Source organism: Mesocricetus auratus, unplaced genomic scaffold, assembly GCF_017639785.1.
Source record: "Mesocricetus auratus isolate SY011 unplaced genomic scaffold, BCM_Maur_2.0 Super-Scaffold_100031, whole genome shotgun sequence".
NCBI lineage: Eukaryota > Metazoa > Chordata > Mammalia > Rodentia > Cricetidae > Mesocricetus > Mesocricetus auratus.
The window spans coordinates 3,428,368-3,452,019 of NW_024429212.1; the positions used below are offsets into that span (position 1 = coordinate 3,428,368).

Genomic DNA, 23,652 nt, shown 5'->3' on the forward strand with positions numbered 1-23,652 from the left:
GACTGTACTGTGCTCATCTCCTAAACAAAATATGTCTTTGTTCTTGTCAGAAATGATCTGAACACCTCAGAGGTGCACAGTGGGCGTGCAGCTCAGTGAATGGTTTTGGGATTGGAGAGGCATCAGGATGTATGGACTCTGCCAAGCCCAGTGGCCATGTCTTCCATCCTCTTGTCCTCCCATACTCCTGTGTTCAAGGTTAACATATTTCAATTCTAAACCTATAGTAGAAGAGTAGGTGAACAGAGTTTGAAGTCTCACGTTGGGGAAAGAGTGGAGAAAGGTGTCAGGACTTGTCCCCAAGGCAGAACACTCAGGTCATTGGCATGACTATTGGACATTTTGGGCTATAGGACTTGGCTACATGTGGCAACACAACTAACCTAATGTTTGACACCCACAAGGCTTTGTTATGGTAGACTGGTGATTGAGATTTGACATGTTCACTTTATTAAAAATGAAAATACAGTAGGTGTGTTCATATATGCAAGCACCCCCACGGCCATCTACCTCCTAAACCTCCCCAAATCTATCAAGATCAATCCCACTTTTAGTTTCTTGAAGACAGTGTTCTGTATTTTTGTTAAAGGTGACTGGCTGTTGCTTCACTAATATTCACATAGCAGTTAATGCTCATTAGAAATGCAACCCAGTGTCTACTAAAATGAAGGAAATTATATCCCAGGAACTCATCATATCCTGATGGATCACAGTTCAGTGCACAGCTGGCCAGTGAATGCCTTTGCCCCATATAGGTAAGGGTAATGAAGGCTAGGACAGGAAGTGGGTGGGCTTTTGTGCCTTTTCACGCCTACCTTACCAACAGTAACATGGGCACCTACTGTAGGTGTCTACATGGAGGCCTCACGCTTCATGAATTGTGGCTGCCTGTGGTTTTCTTGCCTCTGAGGGGGCACTGGGACCTCCTGTGTAGGATGAAAGGGTGACTCAAATGCTTCGAGCATGCTGAGGAATGATCGACACATCCCTGACAGGTTTTCCTCCCCCATTCTTTTCTTGGATCAAGTGTCATCTCTCTTTCTCTAGTAACTTGCCTTCAGTATTGCCCTTATATAGATTTCAGGAAAGTTATCGGCACCGTTAACTTATAGATAATCCCAGTTATAAAAAGAAGACACTTTTAATGATTTAAAAAAAAAGTTGGAATGAATGGAGAGATACGGGGGGGGGGGGGAGAGATGAAATGGTAAAAGCAGAGGGGACCTAGAAAGGGGAAGGACAGGTGACAAACCAGTAAGTTTCAGGTAACTGAACTCCAGGGACTCATCCTCAGTTTTCAGTGGTGCAGAATACAAACATCCCACTTTGTGAATACCCATTTTACTCATTCAGTCTTGAAGGCTAAAAATGGATATTTCTCAGCCAATTGCTCATGAATTTCACTTATGAAGTCTCTATGAGATGTTAAATACTGGGTCTGGAAAAGAGCATCCGCCAAGGTGGGGACAAACATCCAGACCGCCTTGTCTGTATTCTTTACATTCCCCCACCATCTTCCCTCTGCCTGTCACCTGGCCACCTCTGTCCTGACAGAGACATGATTTCCATGTTTGTGACTTCTTTTTAAAATGTATTTTTATTATTCTCTCTCTCTCTCTCTCTGTGTGTGTGTGTGTGTGTGTGTGCGTGTGTGTGTGTGTGTTGGAAGTGTGTGTGCGTGTAGCAATTAGAGAACAGTTTGTAGGAGTTCCTTTCATTCCATCATGTAGTTTCTGAGCATCAAACTCAGATAACCAGGCTTGCCAACAACTGTGTTTACCAGTTAAGCCATCTTGCTGGCACCAGATCTGGGGCAAGTTCTTAGTTACCCAGGAAGTGTGGGGAGCCTCATGGGGTTGGAGTGAAGCATGGCGTCCAGCCAGGGCCACAGGGTTCTGCCTTTTGTGGTCTCTGATTGCAGTTTCCCTCCACAGACTCCACACTGTCAGACCTTAGTGGAGTTGTAGGGCAGTGTTTCATGGTCCTAGATCCAAAAAAAAAAACACACAGGAAAGTAGGAGCCTGGGGAATGGTGGGTAGACAAGGCCCAGAGCTTCTGAAGCCCCCACTCTAGCTTTAGCCCATCGCCTCAGGAGTCCCTGTTCCCCTGTTACTTATGTGTGTCTGTGCACATATTTACGGTACATGTAGCCATGTTTATACACATGCACACATGGCTCATCATCATCATCATCAATCTTCCTATATCTATTATCTCTCCTTGTCTGACTGCCATCTTACATAACCCTCCATGCATTTGCAGCCCAGAGAGAGGATAGCTGACAGACACAGGGATATTTCTGTTCAGGAAGGATAATTTGTCATGCCTTAAGACACAGTAGCATAACTTTTGTTGACAACAATTAATTGAATTTCAAAATAGCTTGAAGAGGATTCTAAATGTTCCCAACCTAAAGAGATGGGAAGTGCTTGAGGTGACAGATGGATTGCCACTGCCCCTCTGATCTGATCATGACATATTGTCAACATATCCTGAAATACCACACGTTATCTCAAATATGTTACTATTATCTATTAGCAATAAAAATTGGAGCTGGAAAGATGGCACAGTGGTCAAGAGCCTCTTGCAGAGGATGGGGTTTTGCTTCATAGCAGTTATAACTCTAGATCAATGGTTCTCAACCTGTGGGTCACAATCCCATTGGGGATCAAATGACCCTTTCACAGGGATAGCATATCAGATATCCTGCATATCAGACATTTCCATTATAATTCACAAAATAGCAAAATTACAGTTATGAAGTAGCAATGAAAATAATTTTATGGTTGGGGGTTACCACACCATGAAGAACTGTATTAAATGGTCTCATAATTAGGAAAGTTGATAACCACTGCTATACATCCACAGAATTCTGATGTCCTCTTCTGGACTCTTCAGGCACCTACACAAATATGTGGCAGACAACCCCTACACATGCACACTCACACACATACATGCACACACATGTAAACAAAATAAATATTTTTTAAAGTATACAAATAAATTTGAAATAGACCTCATGTCTCCCTGCCCACCTAAGCAGATGGCGGATGGGCTCCTCTGTCCATCCCTTCTTGTGCACTTAGGACAGTGAGGCTCCTAGTCACCTCATCAGCCACCCTGTTTTCGACTCAAATCTAATCCTTAAATTATTCCAGATTATTTTTCTAGAATTAGTGAACCAGTGTTTTTTGAGAAGTCCATAAATAACCATTCTCTAAAGGCCCCATATTTAGAAGTAGTTTGTGTTAGCTCTAACGTACCTAGAAATAGCTCATTCACCTCAGGAGAGTTTTCCCACCACAGTAGGTAAAGTTGAATAAACGCCAGTGAATACAGTGTCTCCCACAGACTGGATTGAAAGTTGAGGGATGAGTGTTTTAGAAACAGTGAGCATTGAAGTGAGAGTCATTTTTTTCTATTGTATTCTGCTTGAAAGGCAAAGTCCTCCTGCATTCGCTGTTCCACTTAAATTTGCCCTTTAAGTATTAATAGTACATAACACATCTGAAATTTTTCACTTAGGTCTCCACTACCAACATTTGTCTTCATTATGAAATGTAATTATTTTAAGTGTCTTATATATATATTTGCCAATGAAAAGCTAGATGATTTCCTGGAATCACCCTTGAAGAATACTTCTATGAAAACAAGATTAGTCACTCTGATATATCTAATATACAGTACCTCAAATGTAGTGATACTAAGTCAATGAAAACTTGGTTTGCTGTGTATTTGAAGTAGAGAGCACTCATGGTTTCTAAACTAAACTGATTTGTGAGCCAGAGTAAAGCAAAAACAAAAGCTCAAGTCAATAAATTAAAAGCTAGGCCATATTTCTTTCCCATCTCATCTTGATCCATTACTGAGACAATTGGCTTTGGCCCTGCCTGAGGGTTGCCCCTTGGACTAATTTCTGACCTGCAGATGAAGACCTGGCCACTGTTAATTAATTTCATGTCTTAAAGTCAGAATGGCTCCAGTATCTATTGATGCCATTATTTCTGAGTTGTGCATAAATTTCACAACAGTAGTGAAGTTCTGTGTGGTTCCCTAAATGTCCTGGAAACTAGTGGTTGCCGCACGGAGGCAAAGGCTTCTGGGAAAGACTGAGCCCACAGGAAGTTGGCCAGTTCTGGGAAGAGTTTTCACTCCAGGCTGAAAAGGCTTCCTGAACATGTTCTGGGAAGGTGTCTGCAAAAATGTCATGCACTCCCAGTGCTTTCCATTCATAAGGGTAGAGACAGTTTGAGGATGGCAGCTTAAAAATTTTCTTTTTAGTTCTATGGGGTCAGGATAGTACAGTTACCAGAAATTAGAAGAGATACAGTAGTTCCACTGAAAAATACTTGTCTGTTTTCCAACTGTGCAGATATAACTAGAACTGATTGGCAGTTAGTGTCTTGGATACAGACTAGCCCTGACTCATGTTTCTTTCTTTGTTACTCTGATACACATGTCTATACTAAGTACCTCGACCCTTATTCATTGTCCTTGTATTCTGTCACTTGTTTCTGATAGCTGCTTAGTCGAGCATGGCCTCACCATTAGACACATACTACCCTGCCACAAATGAGATCAATGAATCAAAGTGTCAAAACTGACAAATGTAAATTGCATATCCCATGGTATACAATGTGTTTTGAAACGTGTATGCATTAGCATGACTGACATCCTATGGCCATAATTTTTATGATGATATTTAAAAACTGCATCAGTGATTTCCAAACAATAATATTCCATGTAGGTGTGTCTCAGCTCATTATGCATGACACCCTGTGAGTGGATGCCCCCCTCCAATGGGACTCTTTTTGTCATGTGGACAGCATTTCCAGGAGCTGTCTCACTCGCTGGTAACCAGATTTTTCTCTGTGCCTGTGTGACTTCTAGTCTGTAACTTTGCAAGTATAAGTAGGGTATGTAGTGCTTTCTCTATCCCTGAGCAACGTGACCACGACCACACGATTTATTCACAGTATTGCAAATAACAGGAGGTCCCTCCAGTTTCCATTCTGTGTATACACTACACTTTATTTGTCCATATTTGTATGCTGTTGTTTACTTGGTTCTGTATCTTGCTTGTGATTTCCAAAGCAGAAAATGCACACATCACCCTGATACTAATTTCTACTCCTGTGATTTATATGACCAGCTGGGATACTGGAGCATGTGATGGGTCTTTCTTCATTCCTTGAAGACCCCTGTGTCATTTTCCACAGTGGTTGTGTTAATTTATATTCCTGCCAAAACAGCACAAGGCTTCCCCTATTTCTGTTCCATAACCAACCTCTACCTCCTAACTTCTTACTATAGCTGTGCTATGGGCATGACTCAACATTTTAATGGTTCTTTAAATATTTTTAATAATTCTTTGAGGATTTGTTGTAATAATTATGATCATGTTCACCCCCACTTACCAACTAGTTCCTTATCCTAGATTTATTCTCTCCCTCACTTCTCCACTGCTCCCAATTTCATATCCCACTGGGTCCATGATATCTATATATGTATGGGTTTGGAGTCATCTATGGGTACATGATTGACTTGCCAAGTGACACACTTTTAAGGAAACTCTCACACATAGAATCTATGAACTGTCCTTAGTTTCTGAGTTAGGTGTGAGAACTCATGGACTTTCCTTTCCTCTGTGCTGGAATTCTTGCTGGCTTCATCTTGTACAGGTCTTACACAGATTGTGAGTTCATGAGTGCAGCTATCCTATCATGACCTGATGACTCTGTTTTGTTCCTGTCCTTCCTGATATCTAGATCTTCTGGTTTTTCCACTCCCTGGTCTGTGATGGTTCCTGAATCTTGGGGGAAGATGATATAGACATCTCCTTTGTGGCTGAGCACATCACTGACCCATATTCTCTACAGTCTGAGCAATTCTGTGCTCATCCACTTTCCACTACACAAAGAAACGTCTCTGATGAGCTCTGAGATCAGTACTGTCTATACAGAGGTTCAATTTATGTCGACTTTGCAAAGTAACCACAGTAGGTTCACCTGCAGAGCCTGTGAATTCCCCTATTTATTTATTCTTTGTTAGACTTACAGCAGCAGGTATATGTTTCCTCCATGGGAGAGGGCCTTAAATCCAAGCAGACAGAGATTAGTCTTCTTCATAACATATGTGTCTCTGCTTCTCCCATAATATATCCAGTGGCATGTCTTGCCATTCTAGCATTTGTAGTTCAGGATTGTAGTTCATGATGTTTATAGTTGTTTAAGACTATTGACAAAGCATCCTGATACATACAGACATGATTTCTCTGTGTCTTTTGGCATGTGTGTGGTGTCTTCATCAATATATGTTTTCTATTTGTTTATTTTGAAACAGGTTCTCACTATGTAGCTCTGGGTGACTTGAACTCACTTTGTAGACCAGGCTGGCCTGGAACTCACAGAGATCAACCTGCCTCTGCCTTCCAAGTGCTAGGACTATAGTCATGTGCTACTATGTCCATCATTACCATAAATTTCTCATGGACAACCAACAATGGTCTGTATTTAGGGGGCCTCCAGGACACCCCTGACCAAAATCTGAGAGGAAGTAAATCATACTGAAACTGGCTTTTTTCCAAGACAGGGTTTCACTGTAGCTTTGGAACCTGTCCTGGAGCTCTCTCTGTAGACCAGGCTGGCCTCAAACTCACAGAAATACACCTATTACTGTCTCTGAAGTTCTGGGATTAAAGACATTTGCCACCACTGCCCGGTGACACTGGGCTTTTTATTTAGCAACTTGGCTTCTGTGAGGAACATAATCTCCTGTGTTGGATAATGCTAACTAAATCATTTTATATGAACAAAAGATGTGTGTGTGTGTGTGTGTGTGTTTGTGTGTGTATATGTTTTGGAAGCTTATAAAATAATAGGCTTCCATATGCTTTTTCAAATATCCTATGTATTCATTATCCCTCTTCCATCCTCTCCCCTTGCTCACAGGCCCATCCTTACCCCACCTAAACCTCCTGCTCGTCATCCCATGTCTTCATATTACTGTTTTTTTTTATGATTTTCCCCTCCTTAAGTCCTTTCTTCCGATTCCCCACCAATGGTGCTTTCTAGTTTCTGGATTCTACAGGATTCCAAGTTGAACATACAGAGTTAGAGATTTGATGCTATGATCCACTTATCAATGATAAAATAACAATGTTTGTCTTTCTAGATCTGGGTTACCTCCATAAATATGTTTTCTGGTTCCATCATTTATGTGAAATTTTCATGATTTCATTTTTCTTTATGGATGAATAGCATTCCACTGTGTAATGGCGCCACTTTATCATTCATTCATTATTGATGGACATGTAGGCTGTTTCCATATCCTGGTTATTATGAACAGAGAAATGATGAGCATGGCTGAGCATGTGTCTCTATAGTAAGATGTAGTCCCTTAAGTACATGCCCAGGAGTGGCCATCTCACCCTGAAGTCTGTATGCACCTCCTTAGTGATTTAGACTTACATTCCCTTGAGGGCAAGGAAGAAGTAGGATAGTTGAGAGCTCATATGTCTGCTGCCATTGGCATGTCTGCTTTTGAAAATGTGTGTCTCACCATTTCGCCCACTTTTAAATCTGACATTGGTTTGTTCTCACTGTGAGCTGTGTGTGTTCTTTGTGCGTGTGTTTCACATGTTTTCTCCCTTTGGTAGTCTGTCTCTTTACTCTGAAGATGTTTCCTTTTCTATACTGAAAGTTTGGAGTTGGAAACCTCATTTGTCTATTTTATCAGTGCTTTGGGAAGTTGAGGTTCTAGCTTGCTTTCAATACCTAAAGGAAAAGCAGAGGCACTGACAGTCCAATTAGCTTCTAATAGGATTGAAATATAGCAGGTGGCACATGTGAACCCCACTTCCCCTCCTTCCTGTCTCCCACCTTTGAAACAGCATGCTATAAATCAGTCTCTCATATTAAGACCATATAATGTTTGTCAGACTCTCATTCTCTGTTGTGTTTCTGCTGCCTCAGTTCTAATCACTGTCGTTTTGGTTCCTTCACATTCGTTTATTTCTAATGTTTACTTATTGTTCTTTTCTCCCCTAGTCATTCCATTATCTCTTTGAGTTTGTGGTTTTGGCTATCTTGTTTATTTCTGCACGTCTTATTCCTAGAGAATGACATGGTAAACGTTCCATGAAAATGTTCAGAAAAAATGATGAAAATACAAAAATTCAAGTTAAATCAGGTAGCTAGGAAAGAAACTGTAGATGGGGGCAGATATGTAATATCGGTTTTAAGATAAAATTGGAAGATTTGCATCAGCTGTTCACTATAGTTCCAATGTTTAAACAGAGTCTGATCACCAGGGATTATGGGGGAATTTTTACAAATTATAGCTGTCTTTAGTGGCAGTTGTACTGACAATGAGACAGAGTTGTATGTGGTTTCAACACCTTTTATCCTTAAGAAAAACCCCACATTTTATAGCTATAGCATTTCTTTTTCTTTTTCAAAATCTGTACTGTGGAAGTCCAGTTATCCTTGACATGTGTTATATAGATGGATTTTTTTGGACAAGTAAAATTAGAAATTCTAAGTTCTTCACACACTCCTAAATAGGCAACCCATTTGAATATTCATTTTTAAGAAGCTGAGACTTTGCTTCAGAAAGGTAAAGTGTTTAGTTTCATTAACCTAAGATTTTTCTCAATTGGATTGGCTCAAAGTTAATGGCTTTTCAACACATTCAAGCTATCCCCAGAAAGGGTACCATGCAGGTGTGAGCTGATTGATCACGTAGCTTGAGAAATCCTAATCCCAATATCCCCTGTGAAGTGTCTCTGTTCAATCAGCCAGAAAGGAAACATGTTTATTCCTTCCTTATGTTTTATTTATTACCAACTCTATGGATCTGTGTGGGTGCCTGCTGTCTCTTCCCCAGAGTCCTGCTCCCGCACGTGCTTCCTCAGCATCCATCCAGCTACAATTGCTTCCCGTAAGAATTGAGCTGTGAGGTAGTGAAACACTCCAGCCGTCCACTCAGTGTAGATGGTGAGCAGAGAAGATCCCTCCACTCTCAGACTGGTGGCTTGCCTCACACATTACCTCATCCACCAACTCATACTGCCTCATATACCTGTCAAATTCCCATCCTGAGGCAGTGCTGCTGGTTCCAGTAATAGGGCTTCTATCTTTCAGATGTGTCTCTGGAACCAACATCGTCTTTCATCTCATTCTAGGCTAAGTGTTGCTGAGGTTCCCTGAGATAAATGCTCTTGTAAAATGCATTTCTGAAGGGTAATAACCAGTACATTCTAGGGCATATGGTGAAAGTTGAAGGGAGGAATGTAAAGCCTTGGTAGAGGTAAATTCTTAACTTGAACTCCTTCAGTCCTTGCTTTTGTAAAACATTTACTCACATAAGACAAGGCCGAACTTTTCTTTGTTTTCAGGCTGCAAAATTCTCTTACACACACAGTCTTGTGCAAGAAACAATATTCCATAATAGCACCTTCCTTGGAGGCTGTAGCAATGGCTCAGCAGTTAAGAGTACCCATTGCTCTTGTAGAGGACCCAGGTTCTATTCTAAGCAAGCTCACAACCATCTGTGATTGCAGCTCCAGAGGACCCAATGTTTTCATCCGAACTTCAAGGGAACTGTATGTGAGATAACGCTTAAGGTTCACAAGGTAGCCTCTGGGCATAATCATTAGGAAGGTTAAGCTTAACTACTTGTCTGTGTAGCAAGTTCACAGGTAGCCTAGGCTACCTGAGACTCACTCTTAAACCATAACTACCAACACCCAAGATATAATCTCTTGTGGATTACTGCACATGTTCCTTTGCTTATATAGACTGGGTCATTTTGTTGATGCTTTCCTTCTGTTGGTAATCTGGGCGTTTTTCCCCCTTGGTGTTACCTAGGGTTGGTGCAAGTGTGCAGTTCTCCTGTGAAGACAATTATGTGCTCCAGGGAGCCAAGGGTATCACCTGCCAGAGAGTCACTGAGACCCTTGCGGCATGGAGTGACCACCGGCCCATCTGCAGAGGTAAGGTGCCCAGTAAAGTGACCTAGACTCTCCCCGGGGCAGGATGCATAACATATGTGTCTACATGATGATGTGTGTCTAAAGAAAGGTCCTCAGAGATGGTTAGAAGGTGATTGCTCTAAGGCTACTAAAGTTTCCATTGCACTATAGATCAGAGCAAAGTGATGCATTGAATACACATACATGTGCATGTGCACACACGCATGTGCATGCACATGCACACATAAACACACAAGCACACACACAAGTGCACACAAGCATCATACGTTGGTAACCCTCTTCACATATTTACAGTATATATGTATGAACATAAAAAACATGCTGAAAACCTTAAAGTCCTATTCCTTCAGTGGCATTGACTTTGGATTTAGGGTGTGGATGATATGAGTAATGAAAAGAATTTGTCAGCATCATATCAGATCTATTTTCTTTCAAATTTTTTTTACATTTACTTATTATGTGTACATGTGTGTGGATGTATATGAGCCAACAAACCTGCCATGGTATCTGTGGACTCTGGGATAACTTTCAGGAGATAATCATATTTTTCCAACATTATGGTAGTGCTTTGGTCTTTAGTGTGATAACTGTCAAGCTATCTTACCAGGTCATAGTAGTTTGCCTTATCATAACTCTGATGTGATTTACCAAAGAAAATATTCAACAACATCATTTTCAACTTTCTTAAACAGATATATACATATATGAAATTAGATAGAAATAAAACATGAATGTTCCACTTTTATGAGATACATGAATCCTGCTTGAAGTTTGAAAATCACATAAAATCCAACAGAAATTAACTTAACTGTTTTTTACAAGGAAAATATTTTAAAATTAAAAGGGAATGAGATTTTGACTTTATATCTTTTTTGGAATTATCTCATAATAACCTGTACAAACTAATAGTTTTCAAGAAAAATAAAGCACTAATGGACCAAGGACAGTTTCATATATAACATCTCCTCCTTCCATGTAGATATTTGTTTATTTATTTAGTTTTGTACATATGTGTGCATAGGTGTGTTCACCCATGCATGCATGTGTGGAGGCGAGAAGTCATTGTTGAATGGCTTTCTAAATTGTTTGCCATCTTAATTTTTACAATGGGGTCTCTTATATCCAGCCTTCTACTATGCCCTGGGATGTGATTGTCTCTGTTCCTCAGTGCTGGATTCTAGGCATGCCAGGCCTCAGTTTGGCATGATTGTGGGGAGTCCTCCAGCCTTGCTCGAGAAGACTTAACATGAAGCCATTTCCTAGCTCCTGATCCTTGTAGCCTTTTAAAAACATTGCTGCATTACATGTAGTTACAGTTTTAATATTTTTCCACAATGCCTGCACTGATTGGCAGTTACACCAACAGTGTGCACGGGACCCTGTCTTGAATATTGTCTGCAGGTGAATCCTGTCTAACTTTATTCCTGTTGGACTTTCATGGCCTTTTTGATCATGGTTTGAAAGAGAACCATGTCAAGGAGTTTAGTTCATTGTTTTGTTTGGGTTTCTGCTATACATTTCAGTTAGATACACCTCAATTGTCCATGATGTATCCATGACTCCTGCCGACTTAACCCCTTCTATAGTCTAGATAATGTTCTTTTCTAGCTGGAGCTAGTTTTTAGGGTAGTTTTCTCATAGAGGATGTGGTTTGCTGCCATTTGTTCCAGAAGACAAGAAAGTCTTCAGTAGTTTTGAGATAATCTCTTCTTGTTAAAAATGAAGAAAACAGTTAAATTAGACTTTTCCTGGTCTATTTTAATGTAAATTTCTAATCAACATCTGTTGTGAGCACAGTTGTAAAACCATTTAATATTTTAAGTAAATAGATAGTCTAGATAGAAAGTTCCTTCAGGTTAAACTACGCATTGACTCTCCTTTTAAGTTAATTCATGTTCTGAAACCAGTCTTAACTCTTTAGTATGTATTTCCTGCATCCAATTAATTCCACTTATTTATGTATTCAAATATCTAATTAACGTAACATTGTACCCACTGGCAGAGCGTTGGGAAGTTTCTATACTCAGCTTTGTGAGGGAGTGACATTCACATCAGGGTTAGAATAATGGCTTGCCTAAAAATGTATTAACCTCCACCCTCAGAGCCTTCTGTCCTGGGATCACAGGCATGAGAGGCCCTGTCATTCCCACCATTACACTGGGGAAAATATGCAACAAGGTTATCTTTTATAGGCATTATCTACCAGTACCTCCTAAGTAGAACTGAGTGCCTACTGAGCATCTCCTCCCCTCTCCTTTCCTCCTAGGCCCCACTCTGCCCTGCCTCTAGAAATTGCTATTCTGCCCTCTGGACCTAGACTCCAGGTATAACCAGAAACACGTAGTCCCTGTGTTTCTCTGCCTGACATGATTCCCTCCTCACAGTCTCCTCCAGCTCCATTCAGAGGAGGTGCAGAACCTTTCTGCCTTGACTTTTGCTGAGAGGATGACAGAAGTGTTCTTAAACACCTCTGGAGCCTCTGGAGAGGGTGAGGCATCTTCTGAGACAATCCCTCAGTCCCGGGCGTTGACCCTTTCAGGGGCTGAGTGTTCAGAATTTATGGGGCCATGCTGTTGGCTCAGCCTGTGTTTTGTGGGATCACTTATGGATGGAGCCATGTGGTCACACTTGCACTGTTCTCCTCCTGATGACTCCAGCAGATTTTCTAGATGTGAAATGTCCCTCCGCACTGCCCCCTCCCCCACACACTTTATTATAAGCAGCAAAAAGAATGATAACACTAAGTTCCCACATGGCCCACGCACCTCAGCTAGATATCCAAGTTTTTCAGTTAAATTCTGCTTCGTCCACTGGGCGTTAAGTCTAACACTTGAATGGCGGGGCTTCCTCATCTCAAATCCAAGGGTAGTGTGGGCTCCATAGCAAGACCCTACTACCTGCATGGTGCCCCTGTCTCTGAGTTCTGTAGAACCCTTCAAGCACTTATTTCTACCAGTTCAAGGTCACTGAGGTTTTCTCCACTTGGCTTCTCATGTTCTTGATGCCCCCCATGCCCATTATAAATCTGTCTTCCAGTGTTTAATGCCAGCACCTCAGGCCACACAGCAGACGCTGTGTGGCTGAAAATAATGACAGGAGGATGGCGGGGAGTCTGTGGGTTTAGTTCCTGGTACTGCTGGCCCACAGAGGAGCTGCCTTGGCTACCTAAGCCTAATGTCCGAAGGCTGTACGGTCACAAAGCACGTCCTCAATAGGCTGGACTCCCAGGGACCACTCACCTGTTATTCACACACAGAGTGTTGTTTTCACTTCTTGGAAAGACTTGTAAACAACTATCCAGATAGGACACCAACCACAGACCAAGGAGATGCCTGAGCCTGAGCCAGCTGGTGGAATCACTGGGCTTACTTCCAGGAACATGGGCGACTCCTGGAGTTACAGAGGGCAGAGTGAGGCCAACCAGGAGAAGCAGCCAGAAGTGTTAAATTCAGAATGATTTCACCACTTCTCACCATACTTGCCTGCACAGGTGGGGGAGTAGCTCCTGCATGATGTAATCTCAGCTGATCTCACCTGTCTAGGGTTGTGGTGAAGAAACCGTAGCCTTTTGCTTTCCCACCACAGACAAAATTCACACCCTTCACACCATCTCACAAATACCGAACAGCCAGCTCTGACTGGCAAAACGAAATGGGTGAATTTAACTTTGCGAATAATTTTTATTGGACACAATTACCTAAAATATCATCAGCACATCAGTGTAAAGATTACGATGCGATGTCTATATTTGCACCACTTCAACTGACACCATCCCGTGGGAATGCAATGTGCGTTGACGGTGCCGACATGCCTGCTTTCAGAGAACAGCCACACTGATCGTGCCTGGTTGCTCATGTGTTGGTCAGCACTGCTTCAGAAACAGCATGCCTATTTCCCTGGTTTCCTTCCCAGCCCTGGAGAGTCATCACCACCTTTGTGGGTGTGGAGAGGAGACATCTAAGTGACTAATAATCCTTCTCCTAGCTGGCATCCCTACAGCTTAAAGTACTTTCTTCTATTAAAATCCATAGGTCATCTAGACTGTCCATTCTCAGCCTGGGGATGCCCTCATTCTCTCTGAATTTGCCCCTTACAGGCTCCTGATGACTGACTGACTGACTTCCCGATGGTAATGAGCTGAGCAGTGGGGTCTTCTGTTTCTATAAAAGGGTGGTGCTGGGTCTTTAACATCTACAGAACAAGTGGGTATTGCACTCCTTAAAGTTTCAAATAGTTCTGAAAATACATTGCAGAAGCAGTGCCCAAGGTATGGGTAAGTTCCCTACTGGGAGTGCGATCTACTCAATGCTAACTGTGGGGACATTTAGCCAGCTGTGAGCAGTTCCCTACAGCAAGTGCAAAGTCGGACGTACATTTTTTGCCACCATTACAAGTAGTCTATAGACAGAAAACAACCAGGTATGGATTTTCCCAATTCATCCTTGGATGTTTTGAGAGCCCATGGATTAATCGTGTCAGGCACACATTCCATTCTAAAGCCTTCAATCAACAGAGGAATGGGTGTTCTGAGCATTGAGACCAAGAGAAACATAAGGGTATTTAGGGTCACAGAGCAAGCAAGACTTGGTCCTCAAGCTTCCCAGCTTCATGAGGGGTCTCTGACTATGAGGTTAATAACCAGCCTTCTCTCCTTGGGGAGTGTCTGATTGAAACTGTTACTAACACACGGTGAGTCAGAAGTGACCCTGGGTCTAGAAACTGGTGTGGTTTGCCAAAGCTTACATTATCTAATTAGCCTGGAGGCCTGGGAACATTACCTTTCCCTTCAGTTACCAAACAAATGAATGTTGTCACAGCTCAGTAATTACACAAGGGATTCCATATTCCATTTGAAATTATGCGTACTTCATTTAGAGATACGAAAACAGCTATTATGATTTTTTTTCTACGGGGTAAAACATTACGAGATGTTTAAAACTGCATAAGCATCCTTAACTGGCGGTAGAGAAAAATAAGCAAACGAAAGAAGATAGGAGATGATATGGTTTTATTTAAGTGAAATGTTCAGGCTGGTGTTTCATCTCTTAGGGGCTTAGGGGAGAGGGATGTGGAGAGCATCTTCTACTGCTGATTTGCCTTCCCCGGGTGGAGGAGGGCTTGAGTGTCTGCGTGAGTTGAAAGGGCACTTAAGAAAAGTGAAGTGTTATTATCAGTTGTAACCCTAGTTACACAAGAGTTAATTGGAGGCAGCCAGGGTCGCAGAATAAAGTTATTATTACCCCAGGATTCCAGGTGAGGTTAACTAGAATTATCCTTAACGTTTTAACTTGTCATGTTCTGAGGCTGTTATGCATTATTCTTTGCACCCATGTTTTATGCCCATGCAAAAATGACCTTTTAGATGGTAATGAAAAGATTATTTACACCAGAGAGAAGCTTCGTACTATTGGATCATCAATATTAGGATTGTATTTCACAGGGTGGTTATTTGTTCAAACAGCTATTGTGTCAGAAATTAAAGGAACACACACAGAGCTTCCTTAGTTGGCCTGAATTAGGGGAAGTACCCGTCACCACAAATTCTTGAGCTTTATAATTGAAGGGCATTGGAGAAAACTCTATTTTTCTGGAGACTGCCTTGTCAAAGAGTTTCTAGAATGATGAGTTCAGATTTTATGCCACTTCTCTATTCTGTTGACAAAAAATAGCATGGAATTCCAGAGTTGGTGCTAACCCTGTCTGTGAACTATGGTATGTCCATCTGAGGCTCTTGACCTTGCTTTCCCCCACTCTACCTCTCCGACCTTTGTCACATGTCAGTGCATCTGAAATACCTCTGCTATCCCACCCTCTCCCATCACCAGCTCCTCAACTCTGGGGACCCCCTCCCTGAGCCCCTCATTGTCTGAATGTTTATTTGCTTCTTTTTTTCTGAATTCAGATAAGCTATTTTTTATCATGCATTCCAATCCTACTTATCTCCCCAACCCCTTGCATCTGCCCACTGCCCTTGTCAGCCCCCCCCCAAAAGCCCCACAAATTTAAAAGAAAACCCAGCCAGGCATTGGTGGTGCATGCCTTTAATTCCAGCACTTGGGAGGCAGGGGCAGGTGGATCTCTGTGAGTTTGCGACCAGTCTGGTCTACAAGAGCTAGTTCCAGGACAGACTCCAAAGTCACAGAGAAATCCTGTACTGAAAAACCATAATAAATAAATATAGAAAACCCAAGACTTCTTGTTTCTTGACTCATGACCTAAGTCAATTTCTCCCTCTGCTGCACCCTCAGGGTAGGTAGTTAGCAATCCTCAAATGACTTGGGTAGAATAATGGTTCCTATGAAACTTAAACTCAGTAAGAAGCTTAAGACAAAATAGCTGAAGATGCAGCATCCAGGACCTGCGTGAGGCAGGCCTGGACCCCAGGTGAGATGACAAGGGGACCACAAGACTTTAACCCTTGTGCCCTGACCTCTGTCCCAACTTCAGCTGATAATCAGGACATTTAAAAGTGATTTATTTCAAGAAATATGTTTATTATATACATATATCAATTATATATATTATATGTATTATGTGTGTGTTAAATATATAATACGCAATTCAGTGATTTGTTTCAAGGAGCTTCCCATGTGATTTCTGCTATTGTGCTAATTTAACTGTATTTGAATTGAATTCCTCGCCCTTTAGCTAATGTGATTAGTTACTATAGAACAGAAAGGATTTTGTAGGATCTAAGTAAGTAAATACTGTTTATTTAATTATTATCATTATTATTAGTAGTAGTTAGTAGTAGTACTATTTTGAAGGATGGTCTTACTCTTAGCCTATATTGGCTCCAAACTCATGGCAACCCTCCTGCCTTATGCTCATAAATGCTGAGATTTCAAGTGTAAACTGTGAAACCCAGCAATTCTTTGTTTTAAGTGAGTTCATTCATGTGAGGAAAATGTGTTTTTCACTTAATATATATTCATTGGCCAGACAGTAAATGGCCAATGCTATGTGTAGAAGCAGGTGGGTTTATATATGAATATAATATGTTTTGACTAACCCTATCTCATTCCTCTCCCATGTAATTCCTACACCATCACTCCAGCTATGTTTCCTTCCTAAATTAATTTGCTCCCTTTGTTAAGAATATGAGTCTACTTAGTGCTGCCTGTAAGAGCACGGATGTAGGACCACTCACTAACAATCATGGGGACCCTGAAGAGAACTTATATTCCACCCCCAGCAGCCACCACTTACCAACATCTCCCGAGTAGTTAGGCTGAGACTTTATTAGCTGCATCCTCATCCACGGTTGGCTACATCTTATGCAGTCTTGTGTTTTCAGTCACAATGTCTGTGAGTTTGTGTGTGCAGTGGTCCTGTCATATACAGCAAATAATGTTTCAATATAGATGTGTATTGCTTCTGGCCCTCACAATCTCTCTAGAAGCTCTTCCATGATGACCTCTTATCCTTGGGAAAAAAGAATGTGATAACCCCAACCCTAACCTTAGCCTTAACTCTAGACCTAACCATAGCCTCTTATGTGTTGTGACCTCACAAATGAGCTGCAGTAATGACTGACATGACAAGAAATGCCCACTGGTACAATAGTGGCATGAATGTTAAACCACCCTTGGTGGTCTTATGTTTATGCCCATAGATCAGTAAATCCCTCAACTCTCAGCAGAGAAGCTTCGTTTTGCTGTAGATGCTGATTAATGCAGAGTTCTGTAATTGGTCAATGTTCAAAGAAGAAGAGACTATAGAGTCCATTTTTCTGTAATTCCAGTTCCCAGGGATCTAATACCTTCTTCTGGGTTTCCCAGCTACCTTCATACCCTCACACCATACAAATAAATTAAAAATAAATCTTTTCAGAATACAGTTAAGGGTTATGCTGGTTCAGCATTATATATTTAGGAACACACGTGCACATACACACACATTTATGTAATAAATAAATAAAAATAGTCCATGGATTTGGAAGTGATTGGGGGAGGTTGTATGCAGCAGGGTTTGGAGGGAAGAAAGGAAAGGGGAAATGATGTGATTGGCTTTTTTTAAGTCACATTTTTCTGTCATGTGAAGAATCTAGTTTTAAATATATATATGTATATTTATACATCCACAGGACGTTAATGTAAAACCGGGTCTGTGTGGAAAGAGAGGGAGTAAAGACAAATGCTGCTTATTTGCCTTCATGTGTGCAACCTGTGTCAAAGAACACACTTTCACACAGAAGCAGATGGGGTGTGTGGGAGGACTGAGGGGACCAGTAGGGAGCAGAGAGGGACAAATTATACAAATATATGAAAATGTCAGATTGACACCCATTACTTTGAATGCTATCTGAAAATAGAATCTCACAGAAAGCATTCCACATGGTGTCCTTTGCACGCTGCTGGGTAAATTGCATTGTTTCCATCTGTCTCCAGCCAGGACATGTGGATCGAACCTGCGTGGGCCCAGTGGTATCATCACTTCCCCTAACTACCCTGTGCAGTATGAAGACAACGCTCACTGTGTGTGGGTCATCACGACCACTGATCCAGACAAGGTAAAGCTTCTCCACCCATGAGGGGGCTGTCAGTAGCTGTCTCTGGTTAGCAGACTGCCTGGCTGACTGTGGCTAGTGTCCACATGCTCTTACCTATCCATAGAGTACAGCTAGGATTCAGTGCTGCCCCTTCTGGAAGGCCAGGAGAGGAGGCCGTTCCTGCCACTGGGTACCTTGTGCTACCACAGAGCTGGGCATCTTTGCCATATCAGTCCTTGCTGCTCAGTCAACCCTGTCTTCTAGCTTGAGTCTGCAGAGTGCCCTTGGCTAGAAGCTCCTCTTTTGGATAGTCACAATGTTGAAATTCCAGCATGATCATCCAAACAAAGCTGTTATTTTCCCTCCTAAAAGTTAACAAGTCTCTGCCTATTTTGTGATAATATGTTAGGTAAGATTAGGTAAAATATTCCCCATATCCTATATTCTGAAACTCTGTGCATTCTTAGTAACTTCAGCATCTGTCCTCTGTGATGCTATGGTCACCTCTTACTCTGCAGGTGAGAGGAAGGTACTCAGCTGTTTTATTTGCTAGGAAATGAATTGTCTTTGGTGCTCTTTTAGGTACAATAAAACACAGAGCAGACTGCAAGGGCAGGATGCCTTCACATCATTTAATTAAGAAACTGACAACAAACTATTCTGACACCCATTTCATGTTATGTGAAATAACACTGTTAAAGGAACAGCTTTCTGGTATTGTAAATTTACTGAGCTTCATATTGCCAGCTTCTGGGTGGTCCTGACATTTTTTCTGCAGTGCCCACCTGTCCACTTCTGCACTTTGATAACCCCTCATTTCTGTTCAGATTTCTCCCCTCACAGCTGAGTCACAGCCTCACGGCAGAGAAAGGCTGGTTTATATCCGGCGATGTTCTCACCAGATTTCTGTTGGATCCTGTTTGCTTACACCTGTCATAACACCTCAGCTATTTATATTATTCAGTGCTACTTCTGATAAACAGAAATGAGTAAAGATGCAGGGTGTTGTGTGGGCTTTCTCTGCAGACCTGAAGAAATCACTGAGCTGTGGTAACCCACAAAGGCCACAGGTTTTGCTATGGAGTCTCTCAGCACACTGGTGCTTCCAAGTTCACAGGACAGCATCCACACCAAGGCAAACATACAGAATTTCTGTGTGGCAGAGCTTACTCTGTTTCCTAGGGCTGTCCTCAGTACAGGAGATGTCAGCTCTAGACATAGAAGGCATATGGGCTTGAATGTAGAACTTCTAAACCTCTGAGCCTGAGTTGTCAAAGAGACTATAGGAACATTTTCCTCCACTGGGGGCTGGGGAGAATCAATTGTTGCATGAACCTAGTTACCATAGAAGGATCATGTGCTACAGACTCTTCAAAATAGAAATGGCAAAGACACCCAGGAAGAACCGAACAAGGGGTCAGCAGGTTGGGTGCACCTCACTAGGTGACTATCAAATCAAATTTAGTTAAACTAGTGTTAACATGTGTACCATGGTCCTCATCTCTATTTGCTTTCACTGGTTTCCATATCCAAGCCCTTTAAAATATTCTGCTTTGTCTCTTCCAAGTTAAGTCATTTGACCTTGAGGGCTTAGAAAAGGCTTGAAAGTCAGATCGAAATGTTTGGGGAAGAAATTGAAAACAATTTTGTTTGCTTGCTTGTGGTATACTAGATGTAGAATTGAATTAATGACAAATATATATTACCTCTACTGCCATGCAGTACAAGCAAAAATACATGTTTATGTCCTCTCTAAAGAGATGCCATTGCAGCCCAAAGTGTCTTATTGTGACATTTATAAAGCATAAAATGTTTTATTTTTGCAATTAAGGAGGTAAGACAACCTCTTTTCTTAGATTTGATTTTGGCAATAATATAACTAAAGGGAATGGATCAATATAAATCAAAAGAATGGGTTACTTACTGTCTACATATTCCCTGTGGTTCAGCAAAATGAAATGCATGGAAGATCACACAGAAGTGGGGAGCCCCTCACCAGAAAGTTGGTGGTAACCCCACCTAGCCTGTGCCTTCTGCATGCTGTTGAATTTGTATCCCTGACTCCTGCCAAAACTACCCCTGGACCCCTTCAATCACTATGACTGTATATTCCTGGGTGCTACACCATTGGCTAGAGAGAACTCTCAAGGCCCTTTCCATCCAAACACAGCCCACACTATGTGCATTGAATGACTCAATACATTTAGCATCCCCTCATTAGAAAACCACGGAAGAATCTAGTCATAGAAGAGCCATGCCTATAATAATGGTAATTCGCAGAACACCTATGTCTATAACCCCTTTTTCTCGTTGCTTTTGGGACAATGAGTGATCTATAAGAAAGAGTCTGCTCTAAAGACAATCGGGGCATCAAAAACTGAGAAACAGCCATAGCAGAGGCAGTGTGCATGAACCATGTGTGTAGGGGACCGGAGGAACAGACTGAATGCTATGAAGTTCTTCCAGTGGGAGAGGAGCAGAGTGAAAGCAGAAGGGATCTAAGGACACTGAAGAGTGTGCCCTACAGTTGCCTTGCCTGTAGACTCAGAAAGATGTGGCTCCAGTTGAGAAGAGTGGGGAGGGGAGGCTGAAGGGGAGCAGTTCTTGAGACTCTTGTTGAGTATACTCTGTCCTCCAGGGCTTTGCCAAAAACATCTTCCCTCCAGCAGGTGCAGTGAGTGCCAGGAGAGAGGAAAAATCAAGGATTACATTGAACTTGACTTAAGTATTTTAAGTATGGGTTTGTCACAGAAATCTACCCACTGCTTTCCTTTCTGTGTGACCTTACTTGATTTTGTGTCTGTGTGATCCTGGCTCCTGAGTTTGGGAGCACGTCTCTCTTTTCTATGCTATGAAATAGCTAGAAGAACAATTGTGTCAGTTCCTTCACAAGTCTGATGAAATTCAGCAGTTAATTAATACAGTCAAGGGATTTTCTTTGATTGGAGACATTTTATTATCACTTCAATCTCATTATCTACTGTTGATCTGTTTATGTTTTTGTATCTTCTAGTTTTGATTATGGTAAGTCATGTGTGTCTAGGAACTAACCAATTTCTTCTGAATTTTACAGTTCAATGTAATAGAGTTTCTCAGAATTTTCCTTAATACTTTTCTGAATTTTATTGATACCTATTATAATAGAATCTTTGAAGCTCTCCCTTATTTATTTGAGTTTTCTCATTTGTTGGGTTAGGTTTTCGAAAGGTTTGTCAATTTTCTTTATCTTTAAAAAGAGCAACTCTTTGTTCCATTGTCCCAGTGTTGTTCCTTGATTCTAAACTTGACTTATTCCAGTTCTTCTGCTGGTTTGGGATTTGACTGGCTGTTATTAGAAGGAAAATTCACTGTGATCAAGTTGACTTCATTGGCGTAATGCAAAGATGGCCCATAGTATGCAAATCAATGTGTATAAAATAAACACAGAAACAGTAGTAAGGGTATAAGTCAAGATCAGATAAATAGATGCAGAATTAACCTCTGATAAAGTTCAATATCTCTTTATAATGAAAAATCTTCACAAATTAGGGATTGAATGATTACAACTTAACACAATAAAGTTCCCATATAACAAACCCTTAGCCTATATTACACTGACTTCAGGAACTCTGAGCATTTCCTCAATAATTAGGATGTAAGGAGGATCTCCACTTTTTCCACACTTATTTGTTTGTTTGTTTGTTTATTTATTTATTTTGAGGTAGGGTTTCTCTGTTTAGCCCTAGCTGTCCTCAGACTCACAGAGATCCACCTGCCTCTGTGTCCTGAGTGTTGGGATTAAAGGAGTGTCCAAGACTTTCCTTAGCTCCAGGAACTAAAATCAAGGATAATTATCCAAAGAGCAAAGCAGTCAAAGGGGCCTGTTGTCAAAGTACGGACTTCTCTCTCAAGGTTAACCAAAAAGGGTAGATTTGGCTTCACATATAATGAATGAACCTACAATAAGTAACTCAATGAGTTTTAAAAAGCTCAGCCCTTATCTGAGGAGTGCCCAGACGTGGAGGACAGTACCTCATACTATCTCCAGGGACTTCATTACAACATCCCATAGGATTCCTTCAAATCCAAAGGATTTGTATACAAATGGTGTTAAACAATTCCCTGTATTCACTACTAACTGTGTGTATCTGGGTTAGTCCTCTTTTTCCAAACATACAGTTATTATGGAGGTCTAATTAAAAGACTATGTGAAGGTCTAGACACTTTGCTTGAGAGACAGATAAGATCATGGGAATTAAACTCAGACTCTATCATCCAGAGTTACATAGAAGTTTGCTGTCTCTGGTGGCTGGCAGCTCCATTCTGCTATCTCATGAAGAATGTGGTAAGGAAATGAAATGATTGGTTCTCCCAGACATTGACAGTATGCTCAGTAGGTGTAGCTGATACAACAGCCAATTAAGATAAAATCATGGGAGAAACTACCTATGTAACAAAAGTACCAAGGCAGGATGAACATAGATTTTATCCCATAGCTTGAGGGCACACACATAAGGGATGGTATCTCTCTCTAGATATAGGCAGATTTACTCAGCAGACTTCAGTTACAAGCAACCATGTCCAATGGAGACATGGGGAGGTTTTTTAACTTAGACATTGAACTCATGCTTTCTAGAATGTGCCTAGTCATCTCTCATGCAGCCTCATTGAGTCAATGGCCATAGGCCAGCCTTACTTGGGAAACTAAGGAAGAAACTCTAGAAGTCCAAGTCTCAGATGAGTCAACTGGGGGGTCACATACTATGTTTCCCAAGCAGACTAACAAAAACCAAGGTTCCAGATTCAGGAGATAATTTGGTTCATAGACTGTGTAGGATGTCACTAAACCCCTTTATCTCTTTAGCTCAATCATGAGACATGTTCTTGAACATCTTGAAATTGAGTATTAAACCGATGCAAACCCTGAAATGCGGATGTCTTGAATGTACCTGAGTTTCAAATACTTCTCTTATTAATAAAATACAGCTTTTCTCTGTTGTCTTTGTGTGATGCTACATGGATTTTGTTAATATTATATGTAAGTTTTGTTGTGCAGAGCCCTCAATCATTAACAAGAAAAAATATCCTGAATCACATACTGCAGAATATGCTTTGCTCTGCATCAAGTATTTTGTAGAAATATTGAGAGAAGAAGTAAAGGATCCCAGGTTGATTCACTCATACACA

General features: G+C 41.3%; 1 protein-coding gene across 1 annotated transcript in view; it reads left to right on the forward strand.

The window, feature by feature from the left end:
* The window catches only part of Csmd1 (CUB and Sushi multiple domains 1), a 1,489,308-nt gene that overhangs the window by 1,081,497 nt on the left and 384,159 nt on the right, over positions 1–23,652 (forward strand). The window contains exons 9-10 of the mRNA XM_005082604.4: positions 9,871–9,995; positions 18,386–18,507. Of these exons, the coding sequence (XP_005082661.1) occupies positions 9,871–9,995; positions 18,386–18,507 (247 nt within the window). The remainder of the gene's footprint in view (positions 1–9,870; positions 9,996–18,385; positions 18,508–23,652) is intronic.